The sequence below is a fragment of the Sus scrofa genome, chromosome 15 (genome assembly GCF_054392235.1).
Source record: "Sus scrofa isolate SSC_HxYL_T2T_F1_AM1 chromosome 15, Sscrofa_HxYL_maternal_Yorkshire_Landrace_v2.0, whole genome shotgun sequence".
In the NCBI taxonomy this organism is placed as follows: domain Eukaryota; kingdom Metazoa; phylum Chordata; class Mammalia; order Artiodactyla; family Suidae; genus Sus; species Sus scrofa.
In genome coordinates, this window is record NC_139397.1 from 134,675,130 (window position 1) to 134,693,948 (window position 18,819).

The 18,819-nt window shown below is 42.8% G+C and overlaps 1 protein-coding gene and 1 non-coding gene across 2 annotated transcripts in view; both read left to right on the plus strand.

The window, feature by feature from the left end:
- Nucleotides 1-796: 796 nt before the first annotated feature.
- ARPC2 (actin related protein 2/3 complex subunit 2) overlaps nucleotides 797-18,819 on the plus strand; it is a 31,694-nt gene continuing 13,671 nt past the window's right edge. The window contains 5 exon segments of the mRNA NM_001190239.1: nucleotides 797-858; nucleotides 1,072-1,153; nucleotides 9,047-9,081; nucleotides 11,188-11,300; nucleotides 15,597-15,642. Of these exon segments, the coding sequence (NP_001177168.1) occupies nucleotides 1,080-1,153; nucleotides 9,047-9,081; nucleotides 11,188-11,300; nucleotides 15,597-15,642 (268 nt within the window). The 5' untranslated portion in view covers nucleotides 797-858; nucleotides 1,072-1,079.
- LOC146396143 (small nucleolar RNA SNORA42/SNORA80 family) lies at nucleotides 3,943-4,080 on the plus strand. Its single transcript, XR_014830636.1, has one exon. It is a non-coding gene; the product is annotated as a small nucleolar RNA SNORA42/SNORA80 family (small nucleolar RNA).

Here is an 18,819-nt window from a genome sequence, read left to right on the forward strand (position 1 = left end):
TTTTCCTCACACAGATGAGTAAAAAATTATGTCTCTGGCAGAGGTGCTGGGAGGTAAGGCAGAAAAAAATCACGTTTGGGGCACCTAGAGGCATCTCCAGGCACAGAAAGGGAGACAAGAGAGGAACCCAGGGAGGCTTATTCACTTTGGTGACGTCTCATTCCTTTCCTTCTTTGCTCTTTTAACCGATTTGTAGTTACATATCTGAAAGTTTGTTGTCTGTTTCCTTTGCCAGACTATAAGCTCCACGAGGGCGGGACCTCATCTGTTTCAGGCGTCACTGTATCCCCAGCACAGAACAGGAGCCCACTTAACATTTGCTGAGCAAATTAAGGCACGATGGTGCCACTGGACAGCCATTAGTGTGGCATGAGGAAGGATCACACCGACCACAAAGTGAGAGTAAAGACGCCGACTAGGAAATGAAAACAGTGAGCTTCTTGTCAGAAATAACAGGACCTCGTGCGTAGAAGTAAACTCTTCGGGAGTGCAGGATGCAAGCGCTGGACCGCGAGGCAGGCCTCGGGGAATGACAGCTAGCCGGGAGACACACTTTCAACAGCGGGCCGAGGGCGGGGCTGTGGGAAAGTGGAGAGTCGCGGCATCGCGCGTGCGCACGCGCGGCCTCCGCCCCTTCACCTGGTGCGCCTGCGTGCGCGCGCACGAGGGGTCGGAGCGGAAATGGCGCCGCGGGGCCTCGGGGCCGCGCGTCCGGGCGGCGAGCGGAAGTGGGTGTGAGAGCGGAAGTGGCCGGCTGGAGCCGGGGGCTGGGCGGGGACCGAGCTCGTCGGTGAGGCGGCAGCGGCGGCGGCGGCGGCGGCGGCGGCTCGGCAGGCGGGTTCAGGCTTCGGGGGCCAGGTCGGTCGGGTGGGTGGGTGTCTCCACAGTCAGTGCGTGCGCGGGCTAGCACGCGCGTCTTCCCCTTTCCCCCACCCTGGTCCCTTTCCCCTTCTCCCCTAACCTTCCCCACCCAGCCCCCCTCCTCAGGGGGCAGCAGGGCCGCTCCCTCCGTCCTTTCCTCCCTTACCCACCCTCACCCGCCCTTGTTTCTCCTTCCCCTGTCCGGGGCAGCCGCCGCCATGATCCTGCTGGAGGTGAACAACCGCATCATCGAGGAGACGCTCGCGCTCAAGTTCGAGAACGCGGCCGCCGGGTGAGCGCGCGCCTAGGGCCGGTGGGTGGCGGGGGAGGCAAAGTTGACCCCTGCCAATCGTTCAGACCGTCATACGTGGAGTAGGGAGGTGGGAGATCTGGCCGGGTGCGGGGACTGCCCCGGCGGGGTAGACATGGGAGGTGGTTGGGCGCGGCGGGGTGAGGGGCAGAGATGCGTGGGGAGAGGCTCAGAGGAAGGATGCGGAAGCAGTGAGTGGACAGGAGTGCGCGTGCCAAAGAGACCTGTGGGACGTGAGGGTAGCTTGGACCGGAACTCTCGCTGGAGGATCCCATTGCTCTCTGGAGCGAGCAGGGGACCGCTTCCCACCGTATTCTCCCGTCATTGTTCAGAACCCGGAGAGAGCCCATTGGGGATTGGGTTGGAAGGAGTTTTCAGGGATTCCCAGGACTGGAAGAGTGAAGAAGATGTACCCAGAAGAGGCGCAGATCACCACCTTCTCGCTCCCCACCCCCACCTCCTCGTCTAAAGGAGCCAGAGGGAAAGCTGAAGGCAGGCCCAGTCTTGCAGCCGGAAAACCCGATCTCTCTAGTTTTCCTTCACCGAACCCTTCTGTAACAGACACTGCCTATTTTGTCATATTTCGCAAGCAAAGTTAATACCCCCCCCATCCACACCCCTTCCTTATCACTCCTCTGAGGTTCTATTCTCCTTTCTCCACCCAGTATCCTCTATCTGGTTGTTTATCTTTTTAAGTTCTTGTATCATACCCCTGGCCTGTGATTTCTTCTGTAGTAATTCTGGCCCAGATAACACACTGAAATGCCTTCAGAGCCTGTAACGTTCTTAGATAAACCTGTTTTTAACCATTGACCCTTTTAAAAATGGGCTTTAGGAGATGTTTCTAAGGCAGCCGTCTCTGTCAAACGCAGAACCAGTAGAAAGACGACCTCCCCCCAAGTTGTTCGCTTGTCTGATACAATATCTAAAACATGAACCAAGGAATTGGTTTTAGCTCCTAATTTTGGATGGCCTGCGGCCAGTCTCTTTGCCTCATTTCCCCATCCCTTGAGGATGGGGCTTCACATCTTGGTTACACAGTGGAGGAAGTAAGTGCAAACTGTTTCTGGCGAACTGGGAACTAGGAATAGGAGAGTAAGTGCTTGAAGAGTCACAGATGGGAGAGTATTGGTGAAGGGGAAATTCTAAGTGGACAAAACGAACTTGTGGCTTGGAGGCATTTTGAAAAAAAAAATGCTTTTAACCAACTGCTTAAATTGAATATATTGTGTCTTCTAATCTCTTTTATAAAGCCATAGATTTTATCTGTAAAACAAAGAACAACTTTCCTTGAAGTAACATAGGCAGTGAGCAGTAGCTACTGTTTCCTGTCAGGGGCTGCAGTTACTTATATTTTAGGTTAGCTTGCTTCTTGTCTTCAGCTTTGCTTACCAGTTCCTTTGCATTTTAAATGTTTGAGCGAATCAGCTTAGTGGCTTATTTTGGGTGATTGCTGGGTACTTTTTTGAGCAGTGTAGCACATAGGAGGAAGTTAAATTAACTTCTGCATTTTCACAGATGATCTTAAGTGAATTAATTCGCAAGTTTAGACTAGCAAAAAATGAGACCTGGATGGTTATAAGCTGATCTACAAGATATATCCCTGTGCATTTTCAAGTAGAAGCGTGCCTTGTAGTGTAAGACTATATTCACATCTACTTGTGTTTTAATATCTCGCGATTCTGAAATGTAGCCCCTTATAGAGCTTCAACTCTTTTCCCTTTTAGAATAGTTCGCTTAAAAAGATTTACTAATCATTTCAGCAGGAATAAAGTAGTCACTCAAGTCCGGAAGGGATAAGTTAGAATTTCTGGGCCTTTTTTTTTTTAACAAAGTATATGTTGTGGCAATGTCAAATAGTGGAACAGGGCAGCAAGTTTTTGGCTTTTACTCTGGCCCATCTTCCCTTTGAGATGTGATTTTAAATAAGTGGGCTCAAAGCATGTTCTGCTGGAAAGCACTTTGAAAATCTTTCGAAAGAGACCATGATATTCAGCCTCGAAGGCAGGGCTTTCCTGGGATTGCACATGTACCTTTTAGCAGAAGCCTGCCTCTAGAAGGAATGTGAATTTCCAGGCATACCACCAGTAAGGTGAGGTGGCAGTGAAGTAGTTAAGTATTTATCAAAGCGCAGGCCTAGCCAGAACTTCCAGAGAAGGCTATCTGGTGTGATAATCATAAACATTTATGGGGTTCTGCCAGTGCTCAGCACCAGGCAGGAACAGAAAAGAGGGGCCTTTCTGAGAGAGTCTGTAAGATAATTACAGAGGAGTGTTGGGGTGGACATTAAAGAAAGGCAGTAGCTTGGAGGAGAAACCCTGGAGATTGGAAAGGCTTGGGAACCTGCTGGGAGAGGTCAGCCCCTCCCTGCTTTACACTTCTCAGCAAATCAGTTGGGGAAATTAGATTCACAGTGGCCTTCCCCACAGTGGACCTTCCAACTCTGTGATGTCCAGTAATGATAGCCAGCAGCTGTGTGTGGTAGTTAAGTTTAAATAAAAATTGAAGTGAATTAAAATTAAGCTCCTCAGTTACACTAGCCACAGGTCGAGGCTCAGTTGCCGTGTGTGGCTAGTAGCAGCCGTATTTGGGCAGCACAGATAGAGAGCATTTCCACTATTGCTGAAAGTCCTATTGGATAACACTGCTCCAGCTACTGAAAATGTAAGCATGAGATCGTCTTAAAAATAGTTCTGTGGTATATACTTGAGAGTACAGTTATAGTAATTTTGCTTTTGAAGTTGGTCTTTTTTTGAATGGTACCTCTCAGAGCATGGTAATGGATTTATGGTAGGTCCGTCTCCGTGGGCCTATCATAGTGTACCCATGCTAGAGTAGACTGCAGCCTCAAACCGCTGCTCAGCCTCCTTACCTGTGGGCTGCGAGCACTGAAGGGAGTTTGTACAGTGTGAAAATAAGACGATGCCTCTCATCATCCTGCTGAATCTTGCCTGTGACATCCTACTAAAAGCCTAAATCTCCTTTGGGTAAAGTAGTTCTGTTATCTGAACTATTTAAGAATGCATTTGGTCATGACAGTGTTTTAATTTGGAGGCAGTTCCAACAAAGCCTTAAGTAAGATTCCAAACAAATTACTTTTATTTTTTCCTACCACATACACTTATTGGAATGATTTATATATCCTCACAAAATGATCATTATTGGTAAATTGTCTTCCCAACAGCCTCCAAGCTAGGAGAATGTGGCTAATTGAGCAATGCTCAACACTGCAGATAACCTCACGTGTAGGTCTAGTTAGTAGTGTTTGGTATTTTGGCTTTTTCATTTAGGAATTCTTACCCCAACCTCCAATTAAAGCAGAAGTAATCTGGGAAATTAATTTAATTCTTTTGTTAGTGTATACACCAAGAACTCTTACAGCTTCAAAGCTAGGCTTGTCAGCGTAGCTAGAGTTATGAGTCTACAATTGAGGAAATGCTGTCAGATTCGAATAGCTGTTGATTTTAAGTGCACACTGGCTCCTTGCCACAGCTGTGCATATTGTGGGGCGCTGTGGTTCTGTGAGGGGGAGTGAAGCTCGGTAAGCAAGCCGTGCCAGTTGGGGTGGGCGAGGACTGGAGGAGGAGAAATTTGAGAAAGGAATAAATTAAATCTTGCTGATACCTTGTTCTCATTCCCGAATATGCTGCGTATGTCCTCAGAGAGACAGACTGGTTTGAAGGGGTTTGGAATTAGGACATTGTTCAAGCATTTAGAAGAAATTGAACATAGTGGCTGACTTGCTGAGATGACCTGGTTGGTCTTTTTACAGGTCTCTGTAGTTACCCACTGCTGCCCATCCTCTGACCTCCCTGGGGCCACTTTGGGCACGAAGCCCCCTCAGAGCTACACTCCACCAAACCTTTGACTCCTTAGGGGCAGGGTCTGTCATTTTAGTCATCTTTGTTTCCCCAGCGTTCTTGGTGTGTGTCTAGTCAGCTCAGTAAGTGTTCTCTTGAAGCAATGGATGAAGCCAGGTAGAATGGCTCATAGTTTCTTTAGGAGATTATCACTTTTCTGACATTGGGTGAGTCAGCTTTTGGGGAGTGGGACCACTTCTTACCTAATATGACCCATTTTTGTAGGCTTTACTCAAAAAGAATGGTAGGAGCCCTAGAGAGGACCTAAAGGAGAGTGATCAAAAACTTTATGGTGAGATAATGAGCAGAATTCAATAATTTCTCTAATTCCGATTCTGCACATGGAAGGAATAACTAGAAGAGGGACATAAATGCACAAATGGGGACCTGGATGCATTTGGGAGTAAAAACTCCAAAATCCTTAATGAGAAAAGAGGATTGGATAACAGTTGGAGTTCTTTATTGACTGATTAGTGACATTCTAGAAGCTTCCTTAGAAAAAGGATAGAAGGAATTTTTCCTAAAGGATTTTAAGAATGGCTCTTGAAACCCATCTGAATGAACTGAATATATTTTAGTGTCATATGCTGTCCAGTCAGTAACCAGCTGGCCTATTCTGGGATTCCAGACATTACAATATTCTGACACTAATAGAGTTCTGTTTCTCCTTGCTCTGCTGACCAGTACCTAATTCTGAGGGTTAGCACAATCCCAAAAGCTCTCTCAACCACTGCTTCAAAGTCTGATCTCCTCTCACTCCACCCAAAAGAAAAACTAATTCATTGATCACCTTCCAGAACCGTGCACTTTGCAGTAAGCTTTTAGTTTCACTTCCTTTCATAATGTGCCTATGTAGCAGATAGCAGTTCTGATTTACAGTTGGCAAAACTGGGACTCTTGGAAGTTGCTGAGGGAGTAGACTCTGTATGAGTGCAGGCACCCTTCCCTGCTGATTCCTGACGTTGTTTAAGATATGTCACACCCAGGCTATAATCATCTCAGTCTGGTACATCTGGGCAAGTGGTCTAGAGATCCTGCCAATGGGCTGCCCTAAGGGCTGTAGGAATTGTTATCTCAGCATATCTGTAACTTAGTCACAAGACTCTTGGGAAACTTTGCTGTCCACATAGCATCTCACTTAGTCTTCACAACAACCTTGTGTGGTAGATATTTTTAATCTCCGTTTTCTAGAAAAGGAACCTTTGGCTTGCGGACATTTGAGTACCGTTGCCTGTGGTTACTTAGCCAGAAAGTGACAGAATTTGAGGTGAAGAGTCAGCTCTGAAAGACGTGCTTTTTCTGTGATGAAACGCACTCTCAGCATCCAAAACTCCAGCAGACAGTAGAACAGAAAACCATTTACCTTTTTGGCCTATTAAATGGTATCCTTCTCTCCAGACAAGTCAGTCTTAACCCCCGCTAGCTCACAATTTTAAACCACAAAAGTAAATAACAGATACCCAGAATTATCACCGTTCCAGGTCTCGGAATTGTGATATATTTCCCACTCCATGCAGTCTCCTGGTTGGGGCACAGGCCTCTGACTTCCAGAAGACTTTCTGGGAAGACTTCTTTGGCCTGGTGCTCTCCTCAGCAGCCTGCCTCTCTCCTCTGCAACCTTTATGCAGCCATAAATAGTAAACTAAAATATTAATGGCAGTGATTTGACAAATAGTCCCAGTTCGGTCAGCAAACCACTTAGTATAGATTTTAGCGACTTCTCCCAGTGGGGATCTGTGCTCAGGGAACTTTCCTGCCTAGAGAAATTCAAATTGTCAGAGTCAAAATGTTGGAGCCCTAAGGTTATTTATCTGTAGTTGATTTTTCTCAGTCTGTTGGTGAAGTAAGAAAGTGAGGATCGTGGTCCTTCCTAGCTGAGTAAAGCCTAAAGGTTAAAAACAAAAACAAACCCCAGCTGCCTACTAAGTGATGCAACGTGGACTTTTATAAGCCTCCACCCTGCCTCTTTGGCACACTTAGGAAAGTGTGTTCAGTGCTCCCTCCTGTCATGCAGCTTCTTAATATTTCATTCAAATGGGCCGTAGATTAATGTATGTACTTCTTTGCTCTTGTTTTCTAGAGATGAGGAATGATAGTTGGCCATCCATTGCCTTAATCTCCAGGCTACAATTTCAAATGAAAGATCAGAAATGATTTAAATTTTCATCCTATTCTTTTCATCTAAACTCACTGCTTCTCCATAAACCCACTGGATGCTTCCATTCTCAGACACCTGAAATGCTTTTCCTAAGTCATACATGGATGGCTTTGAAGAAGCAAGGTGGAACTTTGTGTGTGATTTGTATAGGTTGATTTTATAGCAGGGCTAACATATGCTTAACAGAAGCCAGTTTCCTTGAAAGCTATTGTTTAGCCCTGCAGCAGGTTTTTAACAGTCATAAACCATGTTATTTATTCTGCTATTTCCCAGCAACTCTGGAGGGTAACTCAGTCTTGGTTCCTTTTACAGTTGAGGGAATGGAGATAGTGAAAAAAAAAAAAAAAAAAAAAAAAACTGATATATGCTTGATTGTGAGGTCTTGAGCAAGTTAGGCAAGAATAAATGTCAAAATGTGTATATCTTGTCTGCTGGCCCATAAAACAAAGTGGAATCATTGGAGTTATAGATCATTAGCTGATAAAACCGTAGAGTCTTTCTTCGCTTCCTACCATTGGGCTTTGAGGAGAAGTGAGGAAAGTATGTGAAGTAGCTTTTCACTGGGGCTTAATTGACCATTACCGGTTATTGTTAGCTAGTATGTCATGCTTTGTAGGTAATAACTCAGCAGCATTTAGCGAATAGAAATCCATGTACTGCGCCTAGCTGGGAATTGCACAGAAAACGTTAGACTGTCGTTGCCTTTCAGTATAAGGTCTTTGTGTCTGTTCTCTTGTTTTATCTTTAGCAGTTGCATGACGTAGGTAGCACTTGCGTTCTCTCATTTTATACCTGAGTAGGTGAGAAAATGAAGGCATTCAGTGCTAGTTTGTCTGAAAAGGAGCTCTCTTTGTGGATCAAGAGTAACAAACCCAGCTAGTATCCATGAGGAGACTAGTATCCATGAGGAGGTGGGTTCGATCCCTAGTCCCACTCAGTGGGTTAAGGATCCTGTGTTGCTACAGCTCCGATTTGACCCCTAGCCTGGGAACTTGCATACGCCACTGGTGTGGCCCTAAAAAGACAAAGAAGGAAAAGAGAAGGCTTTAGTTGGGAAAAAAGGTATCTTGACTGTTCTCAGTGACTTCGCATTGCTATTTTGTACTCCGCTTTCCATGGAAGTACAACATTGGAATTTAAAACCAAAACCAAAACCAAAAAAAAAAAAAACAAAAAAAACTAGGTTAGAACCAAAGAGGGCTTCACCAAGGAGAATGGTGAGTACTTTGGTGAGAGAAAAAAGGGAAAAGGAAAGATATGTTGGAAGACTTACAAATTGTCTTTGCAGTGCAGTAGAACTGTCTGTATTATTTTTATGGCCTGAAACCATCTTTTCACTTTAAGTAAATTTAAACTTCACCATGCTGTACAGTAGGGGAAAAAAAAAATTGTATTGGGGAAATAATTTAAAAGAAAAAAATTTTTTTTTAAAAAGTAAATTTAAATTGTTCTACACTCAGTTTAAAAGTTTTCCTGCTCCATGTGCCACCTCCATCACTACTGTCCTGTGGCGGAGGTATTGACCAAAAGGGGACATTTTGTGGGTCACATTTACATACGTGCCTTTCATGGTCTTGAGGAATTGAGAATTGACATGGAGCACCAACAAGGGCAGAGATTCAAGCCGGAAAACAAAAGCTTTATCTGTCTTGCTGCCTTTTTTTATAATCTTCCACCTTAAGTCTAGAGGTTCAGAGGCATGAGAAAGTGAGTTGTGTACCTGGATCAACAGTAAGCATAAGATTATTATGCAGAATGGTCTAATCTTAAATAAAGCTCAGGAACCTTTGCAAGTCCTTTTGAAGGCAAGCAGCAATATAGTTATTTTAACTAAAGGGCTTTTGTTTTGTTTTGCAGAAATAAACCAGAAGCTGTAGAAGTAACATTTGCAGGTAAGTGCCTTCATCTCACCTATTAAGAGAAGGCACAGTATAAAAGAAAACAAAATTGTTCCTAAAATAAGCTTTGAAATTTGGGGTACTATCTCTTGATTGTTGAATTTTTTTTTGTGTGTGTGGTCTTATTTTAAATGATTATTCTGTGGATTTAGTGAGCTATATAAAGTTGCCTGCTGATGTCTTAGAAGTTTGGGTTTAATATTGTGGCACAAAGGGTTTTTTTTTTTAATTTGAAAATACTGTTATTGTCTTTAACCATCATCTTAGTTTGACTAGCACTAGGGTAGTGGTGAATCACCAAAATGCTAGAGGTTCAGCAAGTCAGGGAGAGATGTTACTGTCTTCTTTTCTGTAGAAAGAATTTTGATACTGTTCACTTGCCGAGTGAACTTTGAAGAGTTAGACAGTTAGTTACCCTCTATAAAATGAAGGTGCTTGACTAAATGATCCTGGAAGACTTTTTGCAGCTCTGAAACTTGGAGGCTCTGTGACTTGGAGGCCAGGAACCATCCCCACCTGCCTCTTACTAACTAGCAAAGCCAGATCTCCCTAAAGAAATGGCACCCAGCGCCTGGTCCGAAGGACTGCACAGGATAAGTCCTCTATGTCCTGCAGGAAGATAGAAGCCAAAGAGAGCGGAGGCCTGTAGACTAAGAGATAACCAGAGGCACTGTGGTGGGCCTTGTTTGGATCTTAATTCAAATAAGACAACAGTTTTTTGTTTTTTGGGTTTTTTTAATTTTTACGACAGTATTTCAGTGCTTGACTGGATATTTGATATTAAGATTTTATTTTTTTTAATTTAGTCATGATAGTAGTATTGGAGCTATGTTTTTGTTTTTCAACTGTCTTCTTCACCTTTTAGAGATATATTCTGAGGTATTTATGGATGAAGTGTTGTGATGTGTAGGGTTTTTTCAGAATAAATCATCGGGATTGGGTGTGTCTTAAGTGAGGCAAGACTGGCCATATGTTGATAATTGTTGAGACCATGATGAGAATAGGGGTTCGTTATACATTATATTTTCTGTGTGTTTAAAGTATATCACAGCGAGTTCCCGTTGTGGTGCAGTGGAAACGAATCTGACTCATATCCATGAGGATGCGGGTTCAATCCCCAACCTTGCTCAGTAGGTCAAAGATCCAGTGTTGCAGTGAGCTGTGGTATTGGTAACAGACGTGGCTCAAATCTTGCTTTACTATGGCGTAGGCTGGCACCCTTAGCCTGGGAACTTCCATATGCTGCACCTGCAGCCATAAGAAGCAAAAAAAAATAAAGTGTATCACAATTGGAGTTCCCGTTGTGGCGCAGTGGTTAACGAATCCGACTAGGTACCATGAGGTTGCGGGTTCGGTCCCTGCCCTTGCTCAGTGGGTTAAAGGATCTGGTGTTGCCGTAAGCTGTGGTGTAGGTTGCAGACGCGGCTCGGATCCCGTGTTGCTGTGGCTCTGGCGTAGGCCAGAGGCTACAGCTCTGATTCGACCCCTAGCCTGGGAACCTCCATATGCCGCAGGAGCGGCCCAAGAAATAGCAAATAGACAAAAAAAAAAAAAAAGTGTATCACAATAAAAGTTATTTTTTAAAAGTTATTTCAACACCAAGCTGTGATTAAAATAAAAATAGCTTTGTAATTTTAGAAAAGGGCAAAGAGATAAGTACTGTACTATTTTATCTCAGTATTTCTGCTGACTTTCCACATGGATTTAATAAATGCCATTGGGAGTTTCCACTGTAGCTTGGCAGTAATGAACCTGACTAGTATCCATGAGGATGCAGGTTCAATCCCTGTCCCTGCTCAGATGGTTAAGGATCTGGTGTTGGCTGTGAGCTGTGGTGTAGGTCACAAACAGAGCTCGAATCCTGCATTGCTGTGGCTGTGGCGTAGGCCGGCGGCTGTAGCTCCAGTTCAACCCCTAGCCTGGGAACTTCCATATGCCACGGGTGTGGCCCTAAAATGACAAAAAATAAATAAATTAGGTAAATGCCATTTTACTTAAATGCCTACTTGCAAAGTAGACTTCCTCGTGCTCTGCAACAGGTAGGTGGGCACTTTAAGAGATTATTCCCAAGTTAAGCAATCTTACTTGCTTTCCTCGCAGATTTTGATGGAGTCCTCTATCATATTTCAAATCCTAATGGAGACAAAACGAAAGTAATGGTCAGTATTTCTTTGAAATTCTACAAGGAACTTCAGGCACATGGTGCTGATGAGGTAAGTTCCACATTGCTTTTCCTTGGGACTCTTGTTTCTGCCTCACCTTTTCTTGGCAGCTTGCCAGTCCTAGAAGCTCCATGGCCCTGAGTCATTTCCACTGGCAGCACTGGCCACTCTGGATAGCTTGCTCACCTGACCAGGAGCTCTTGATTCTGTTTTCCCATAGTCCTATTTAAAAAAAGGGTGTGTCCCCCAAAAGATCTTGGCTCTTTGTTTGCCTGCTTTTTGTTCTGGAGAAATAAAGATGTTCTCTAACCAATGAAAACAAAAACAATTTTAGTTCTCAAAAAATGTAGCAAAGAGGACTTTGACCAATACAAAGATAGCTATCGCAAGACTGAGATGGGTTCTGTTCTGTTTCTGTAATGTTATGAAGCAGATATATAAATTCTGGCCTGTTTAAAGTTTATAATCTTAATTTCTCATTCTGAAAATAGAGACACAAATCTGCCGTTTAAATTTTTCAATGTTCTTTAGAGCTGGCCTCTTTAAGTATCCCTTCTTCCCTACGACTACTTTAGGGGAAATAAGAAAGGGTGTCCATGCATTATGAAACTTTCGATGGCCATGCTTTATTCACTGGTTTCCTTCAATAGCTAAAGTAGCAGGTTTGGTTCCTGTTGAACTGTATTTGCTCTGGGGAGCGCCATTTATGGAAGAAAGAAAATGCTATTACACCAGTGTGTGCACGTTGTGGTTGGGACTCAAAGCAGGAAGTATGACTCAGTTCCTGAATCAGTTTTCAAATATCTTTTAGTTTTAACAAAGTATGTTCTCCTTAATCTGGTGAAGGAAGATATAGCCATTTCTTTTTTTCTTTCTGACTAAGAGAAGTAGCTTTTGACTTATTTAAAATTGAGGTAATGAAAAGGCTGTTCACAAAAGAATGTGATTAAAATCTCAATAAATTTTTGGTCTAAAAACTAAAATTGACTTTAACCAAACAGAATACCAAGAGCCATAGGCAATTATTTCCTTTAACTTCTTCGTATGTAATTGTTTTGTGCCATAAATTCAAGGGAAGAAGAATGGTTTAGAGAATTTGTATTCAGGCTTATATTACCTGAAAAGCTTGGGAAGGAAGACCTACTTTTTTAAGTAGTTGAAGGATTATTATATAAATGATACTGGGTCACTCTTCTCTTTACCAGATGAAGATCAAGAAGAAATAAGTGGCAGTTAAGGTGGTCCTGCTTTAGATTAACTGTAAGACAGCTACCCGGAAAGCACCGTTGAACATTTGAAGACACAACTAAAAAATTGTGTGATCATTCTCCCTAGACAGTCCTCTCCCTTTCAAGATCTAGGTGCAGTTCCTGTTGTGGCTTGGGGAGTTCCTTTTGTGGCTCAGCGGGTTATAAACCCAACTAGTATCCATGAGGACACGGGTTCAATCCCCACCCTCACTCATTGAGTTGAGGATCCAGAGTTGCCATAGGGTAACTTCTGTATGCCCCAGGTGGGGCCCTAAAAAAAAAAAAAAAAAACAAAAAAAACTCCTTGGGAGGGAGAGAAAGTGTAAGGTAGTGCAGTCTGTGCTTTCCCTACAATGTAACTCCAGAGCACATTGCTATTCTTGTAGCTACTGCATGGGTCAAAGAACCAGCCCCACCCACTCAAGTGGGTGGAGTGTGTAACATTCATTCTCAGAGTGCACAGTACCTGGCTCCCTGGGTTGGTTAAACAGTGACTAGCCTTTGGTAATCACAGGAAGCTTGTTACTTTGTCACAAGCCCTTTTTCAAAGCAGAAAAGGGAAGGTCTTTCTGAAGTGGGAAGGTCTGATCTCCTGGTGTCAGGTTAGAAGAAGGGGGCACAAATTGAAAACCGGATGGTTAAAAGTGCAGATGAAGTAAACGGGGAAGCGTTGGCTGGTTTTGCCAAGAGGCAGAAGCAGAGGAGTTGTACGTGGTATGGTTTTGCCTCTAAGAACCTCTTGGATCTCAGAATATTAATCTAGTGATTTGGTATTAAACTAAATCTTAGGGGCTATGGTTTCTCCCACCTCTTTTTCTTTCCTCTAAGTGCACACAGTACGGAATTGTAGCTCAGAGGTAGCATGCTAGTTAAAATTCTCAATGGGGTATACATGTTACTTTTTTTCCCTGCCAAACTCTAGGAGAAGTGGTATATGGGGCACCTGAAGGCCAAATCTCTGTGCCACCAACTCTGTGACCTTGAGCCTCTCCCTTCAGTTCCTCTTCTGTGAAAGAGATATCTTACATGGCCGTATGGTCACCACATAGGAAGTGGCATTACTTATCTGCTGCTTTATACAAACAAGCGTGATCATTGATTCATACTATGAGGTCCACCCTGTTATCCAAGTCTTAGAGATAGATGGAGAGTTTCTTCCAGCTGTAGGATAATGGTTAAATAAATATGTGGAATACTAAAGAATATTTCAGAATGAAGGGAAAGAACCTCACCATGTGGTAGTTTTTTCAATGTGGGACATGAGATAAATAGTGTAATCCAGGTTGTATGGTTTGTTTATGTTTTAAATACTTAGAGAATACATTTTGAAAATAAGATTTGAAGTTGTGGCACAGCAGAAACAAATCCAACTAGGAACCATGAGGTTGTGGGTTCGATCCCTGTCGTTGCTCAGTGTTAAGGATCTGGTGTTGTTGTGAGCTGTGTGTAGGTTGTAGGCATGACTCGGATCCCAAGTTCCAGTGGCTGTGCTGTAGGCTGGCAGCTGTAGCTCTGATTCGACCCCTAGCCTGAGAACCTCCGTATGCCAAAGGTGCAGCCCTAAAAAGCAAAAAAAAAAAAGATTAGAGGAAAAGCATTGACATTCACTCAGATCTGTTGGTATTGTCTGAGTCCCGACATGCAGGAATGCAGAAGGAAGTGGGCCCTGAGGTGACGGCAGTGAACAAGACAGGGCCCTGTTTCTCTGACAAACGGGATGCTATAAAACACACATACCACTTTTAAAATTAAAAGAAAACTTTGTGCTTTTGTTCACTTTTAATTTGGTAACTTGTCTTAGATTAAGCACCCCTTTTTTTTGGAATCCCAGAAAATGCAAGAGAATCATTAGTGCATTTGTGGTGACATTTGTGGATGCCTAGAGACCAAATCCTGTGGCCTGAGGGTTACTATCTTGGCCTGAGTCCTACCTTCCTATGGAATAGTGATGACACCTTCCCTTCCTAAGGATGAGTTTTTACTAAGAGTTAGTAATAAGCCCTGCCTGTGGTTTTGCCTCTTTTTTTTTTTGGCCATGCCTGAGACATGCAGAAGTTCCAGGGTCAGGAATCAAACCCATGCCACAGCAGTGACAAGGCTAAATCCTTAACCCACTGAGCCACCAGGCAGCTCCTGTGTTTGGCCTCTTAAACATAATAAAGACTATTAAATACTGAGAGGTTATTAAGTTCTAATGGCTTTAATATTTTATTTTTCTCTCTCCAAATAACTGCCTTTCTACTGCTTAATGTGTCCCATATGACATTTAAGTCATATCTATTCTTTCCAAAATAAAATCTTCCGTTTCTTAAACCATGTCGGCCTAGGAGCAGTTTCTACCAGGTAGAAAATCACTCTGGCAGAAAAGAAGTAGAAAGGTGTAAAGGGCCTCTTGTTTTATCATTTACTTCAGAAAGCTGGAAAGTAGCTAGCTGTAAGGATTGGTTTTGAAAAAAAGACATTTAGAAATACAACTTTTTGTGGACCCAACAGTATAAATAACTGGCTAAGATTCATTCAAATAACTGGCCAAAACATCCATTCTTTTGCCTTTAAAAAAGCTGGTGATGAGCTAAATAATTTTAAAGCCGACAGGCTAAGCAGGCTAACTGGGATGGGTTCCTAATAGTTCTGGTTTTCTCTCTTCATTCACCTGGGTTAGAAGTTTGGCCTGTGCTGAGTAGGTAACTAACATAATTTACTCTCACTTGAGTTGGGCATCCTTCTGCTCTCTTGAGAGAAAACGGTGATTATGTGCAATGTGTGATCTGGGGGTGAACAAAGACCATATAAAGGGTGTGACCCAAAAAATTAAAAATGAAAGGCGTGACCAAATTCTCAAAGAGTAAAGGATGAACCTTGATTGAAAAATAGATCCTAGACTGACCGTTTGGATTGAATCTCAGTTCTGTGGATGCCTTGCTTGGTAACTCAGATAAATCTGCTTCCCTTGGTGTATCTACTTTCCATTCACCATTTGAAAATCAAGAAGCATGCTGGCTTAGGAAAAGCTTGTCAAGCACAGTGCTTGAAGAATAATGAAATTATCATGGCATTCGAATTAACATATTTGGGGTTTTGTTTTGTTTTTTTCTAGTTATTAAAGAGAGTGTACGGGAGCTTCTTGGTTACTCCAGAATCAGGTATGTAGTAATGTGAGCAGCTGTGGAATGACATGGAAAGAGACCTGTCCTGTACTATGCTTTTTTTTTTCTTAAGCCAAAGTATATTGCTTAAATACTCATTTTACAGATATTTCTGCATGAGTTCAGTTCCCGCTTCAACTCTCTCCTTAAAAATAGCTTTTAAGGGGCTTGCCTCATCCAGTAATGGTATACATTATTGTTGTATTCACATATGGAATCAATGTATACCATTTTGGTTTGTTTGTTTGTTGAGTGTTTTGGTTTTGTTTTCTTTTCTTTTGTCTTTTTAGGGCTGCACACATGGCATATGGAAGTTCCCAGACTAGGGGTCGAGTTGGAGCTGTAGCCACTGGCCTACGTACACCACAGCTACAGCAACGTGGGATCCGAGCCAATCTACACCACATCTTATGGCAACACCAGATCCTTAAACCACTAAGCAAAGCCAGGGATCAAACCTGCATCCTTGTGGATATAGTTGGGTTTGTTAATCCCTGAGCCACGACGGGAACTCCATATGTATGCCATTTTTAACATTTACTGGATAGGGCCTAGTGACTCTTTCTTAGTGTTTGAGCCAGAGGGCCACGTTTGTTTGCCGACGGTGATTAGAATGCCTTTTGAGAAGACTAAGCAAACCATTGTTTCTCCTTCCCAATCCCTAGTTAACACCTTTGTCTATACACTGCACAGTTGGACAAGGAAAAGGAATATTCACAATTCTTCTCACATTTTCACCTAACAAAAATTTCAGCACCTTCTTTAATCTGTTCTTCTAATCAGTAATCTCTTCCTTCTTTGTGGCCAAAGAAATTGGAAAGCACCAAGATCATCCTTGGTTAGAACACTGTGGTAGCACAGCTTTGAAGGAAGTCTAAAGTGGGGGAAAACTGAACAGTATTTTCATTCCTGTAATTAAGTGGTAGTTTCAGTTTCTGAGGCACTTAGCCAGGTCCCATAGTGACGACCAAGTAGTAAGACTGTTTGAATATATTTATTACCCAAATCCTGTCGCTGAGATAGCTTGATTAACAAATCCTTCCAAAAAGGAAGGTGTGTCTGTCTCTTTAACCGTGGTTACATTTTTTTTTAAACATGACACCACCTCACCACTCCTATTAGAAAACCTTCGCATGACTTTCATATGCTGCTCTGGAAACACAATATCGAATAAAGAAAAGCACCTTTGGATGTAGCTTGTCATCAGGAGTATTTGTGGATGAGAGTTTTGCCTGCCTGCCATAGAGAACACTGAACTGTTACCACATTTCATCCTCAAATTGATGGTACAAACATACCTTAGAAATAAAGCCAAAAGATAACACTGTTGGCTTTAAGAGGAATCAAGGAATTTCAGAAAGAAAGAAAAAAAAGAACTAGAGCAGAAAAAAGAATTCTTGGACATGGTTGTCCCAGCTCAGATCCTAAAACCGTCAGAACAAGCAGAGTATGACCTAGAGAGCTTATGTTTCTGTCGCTGGGCCTTCTCTTCCACTTCCTATGCTTAAGCACACACTGCCAGATGGCAGACCTTGGGTTCACACAAGTGCAAATTATAAAAACGTGAAAGTAACGTCTGTCTTCCTCTTTTTCTGTGGGTTTATCCAGGCAGATTTGGAAAACTCAGCAGGCCATGCTAGATTTCTCCTTTCCTTCATTCTCATCATGTAGGAAGTCGTACTTAAGTTTGACTGCACTTACAGTTTTACTTAGTTAGTATTTGGCTACTTAAACTAGCAAACCTCAACTATAATTTTTTTTTTTTTTTTTTTTTTTTTTTTTTTTTTTGCTTTGTAGGGCCACACCCAAGGCATATGGAGGTTCCTAGGCTAGGGGGTCTAATCAAAGCTACACCTGCCAGCCTACACCACAGCTCATGCTAATGCAGATCCTTAACCCACGAGTGAGGCCAGGGATCAAGCCTGCAACCTCATGGTTCCTAGTCGGATTCGTTTCCACTGCACCCCATTGGAAACGCCTAAATATTTTCTTATTTAACCTAATCTTGTGGTCTCTTTGCTTATCTGGTTTTCAGGTACCCAGAATGGAATGGTGATACATTATTTAATGTTTGAGTGCCAAAAATGTACTAAGCATGAGCTACAACAGAGATTTAGATAGCCAGCCAATGTTCTCAGGATAGACCCAACAAAAACTCAGACCTCAGGAATACTCTGGGGAAAAAGTTAAATAGTAACAAAGTGTAAAGGTCTGAAATACTAGGAAATGAGAAATCCATGCAGGTTCTGCTAAAATTATTCTCATCAGTTGTGTGCAATGTGAAATGGTCCTCAGTGATGCACAGATATTCTTGCAAAATCATCTGCAGGCTTTTAGACAGATAATAATTTTTCAGTTCTATAATAAATTGTCTCCAGCCCTGTTGGAATTTGTACTCAGCGCTTAGTAAGAGGCAGCATAGTGTAGTCATCAGCTGACTTGGATTTCAGTCCCTGTTCTGCCCTGTTTATTATGACCCCCCATGTTCAAGCTTTTTTTTTTTTTTTTTTTTTTTTTTTTGGCTTTTTGCTTTTTAGGGCCGCGCTCAGGGCATATGGAAGTTCCCAGGCTAGGGGTTGAATTAGAGCTACAGCTGCCAGCCTACACCACAGCCACAGCAATGCAGGATTTGAATCAAACCTGTGACCTGCCACAGCTCACAGCAAGGCCAGATCCCCAGTCCACTGAGCGAGGCCAGGAATCAAACCCACATCATCATGGGTAATAGATTCGATTCCGCTGTACCACAACAGGAGGTCCTCCAGGCACTTTAAATACTGTACATTCTTATACTTCTCCCAATAGCCTTCTCCAACTAGAGGTTAGGCAGTTTGTCCATGGTCACAAGTGGCAAGGCCAGGGTTTGAACCAAGTTTCATTCAGCTCCAAAGAGTGTTGCCTCTACCTCCATATCATGCTGCATTTTGCTTCTTTGAACCTCATTTTCCCTCTAAAATGAGAATAACTATATCTGGCATGCCAACTTCAAAGAATTCTTAATGGAGATCAAAGGAAATACAATATTTTAAAACACTTTGAGACTTTTACAGTGTACACAAAAGCCATTGGGGAGGAATATGTACATGTTTTTTTCCCAGGACTTGCCTCCATCCTCAGGGTTTGTAATGGCATGTAAATGGGTATGTTTTATTATCAAAAAAGCAGCCCAGCTGC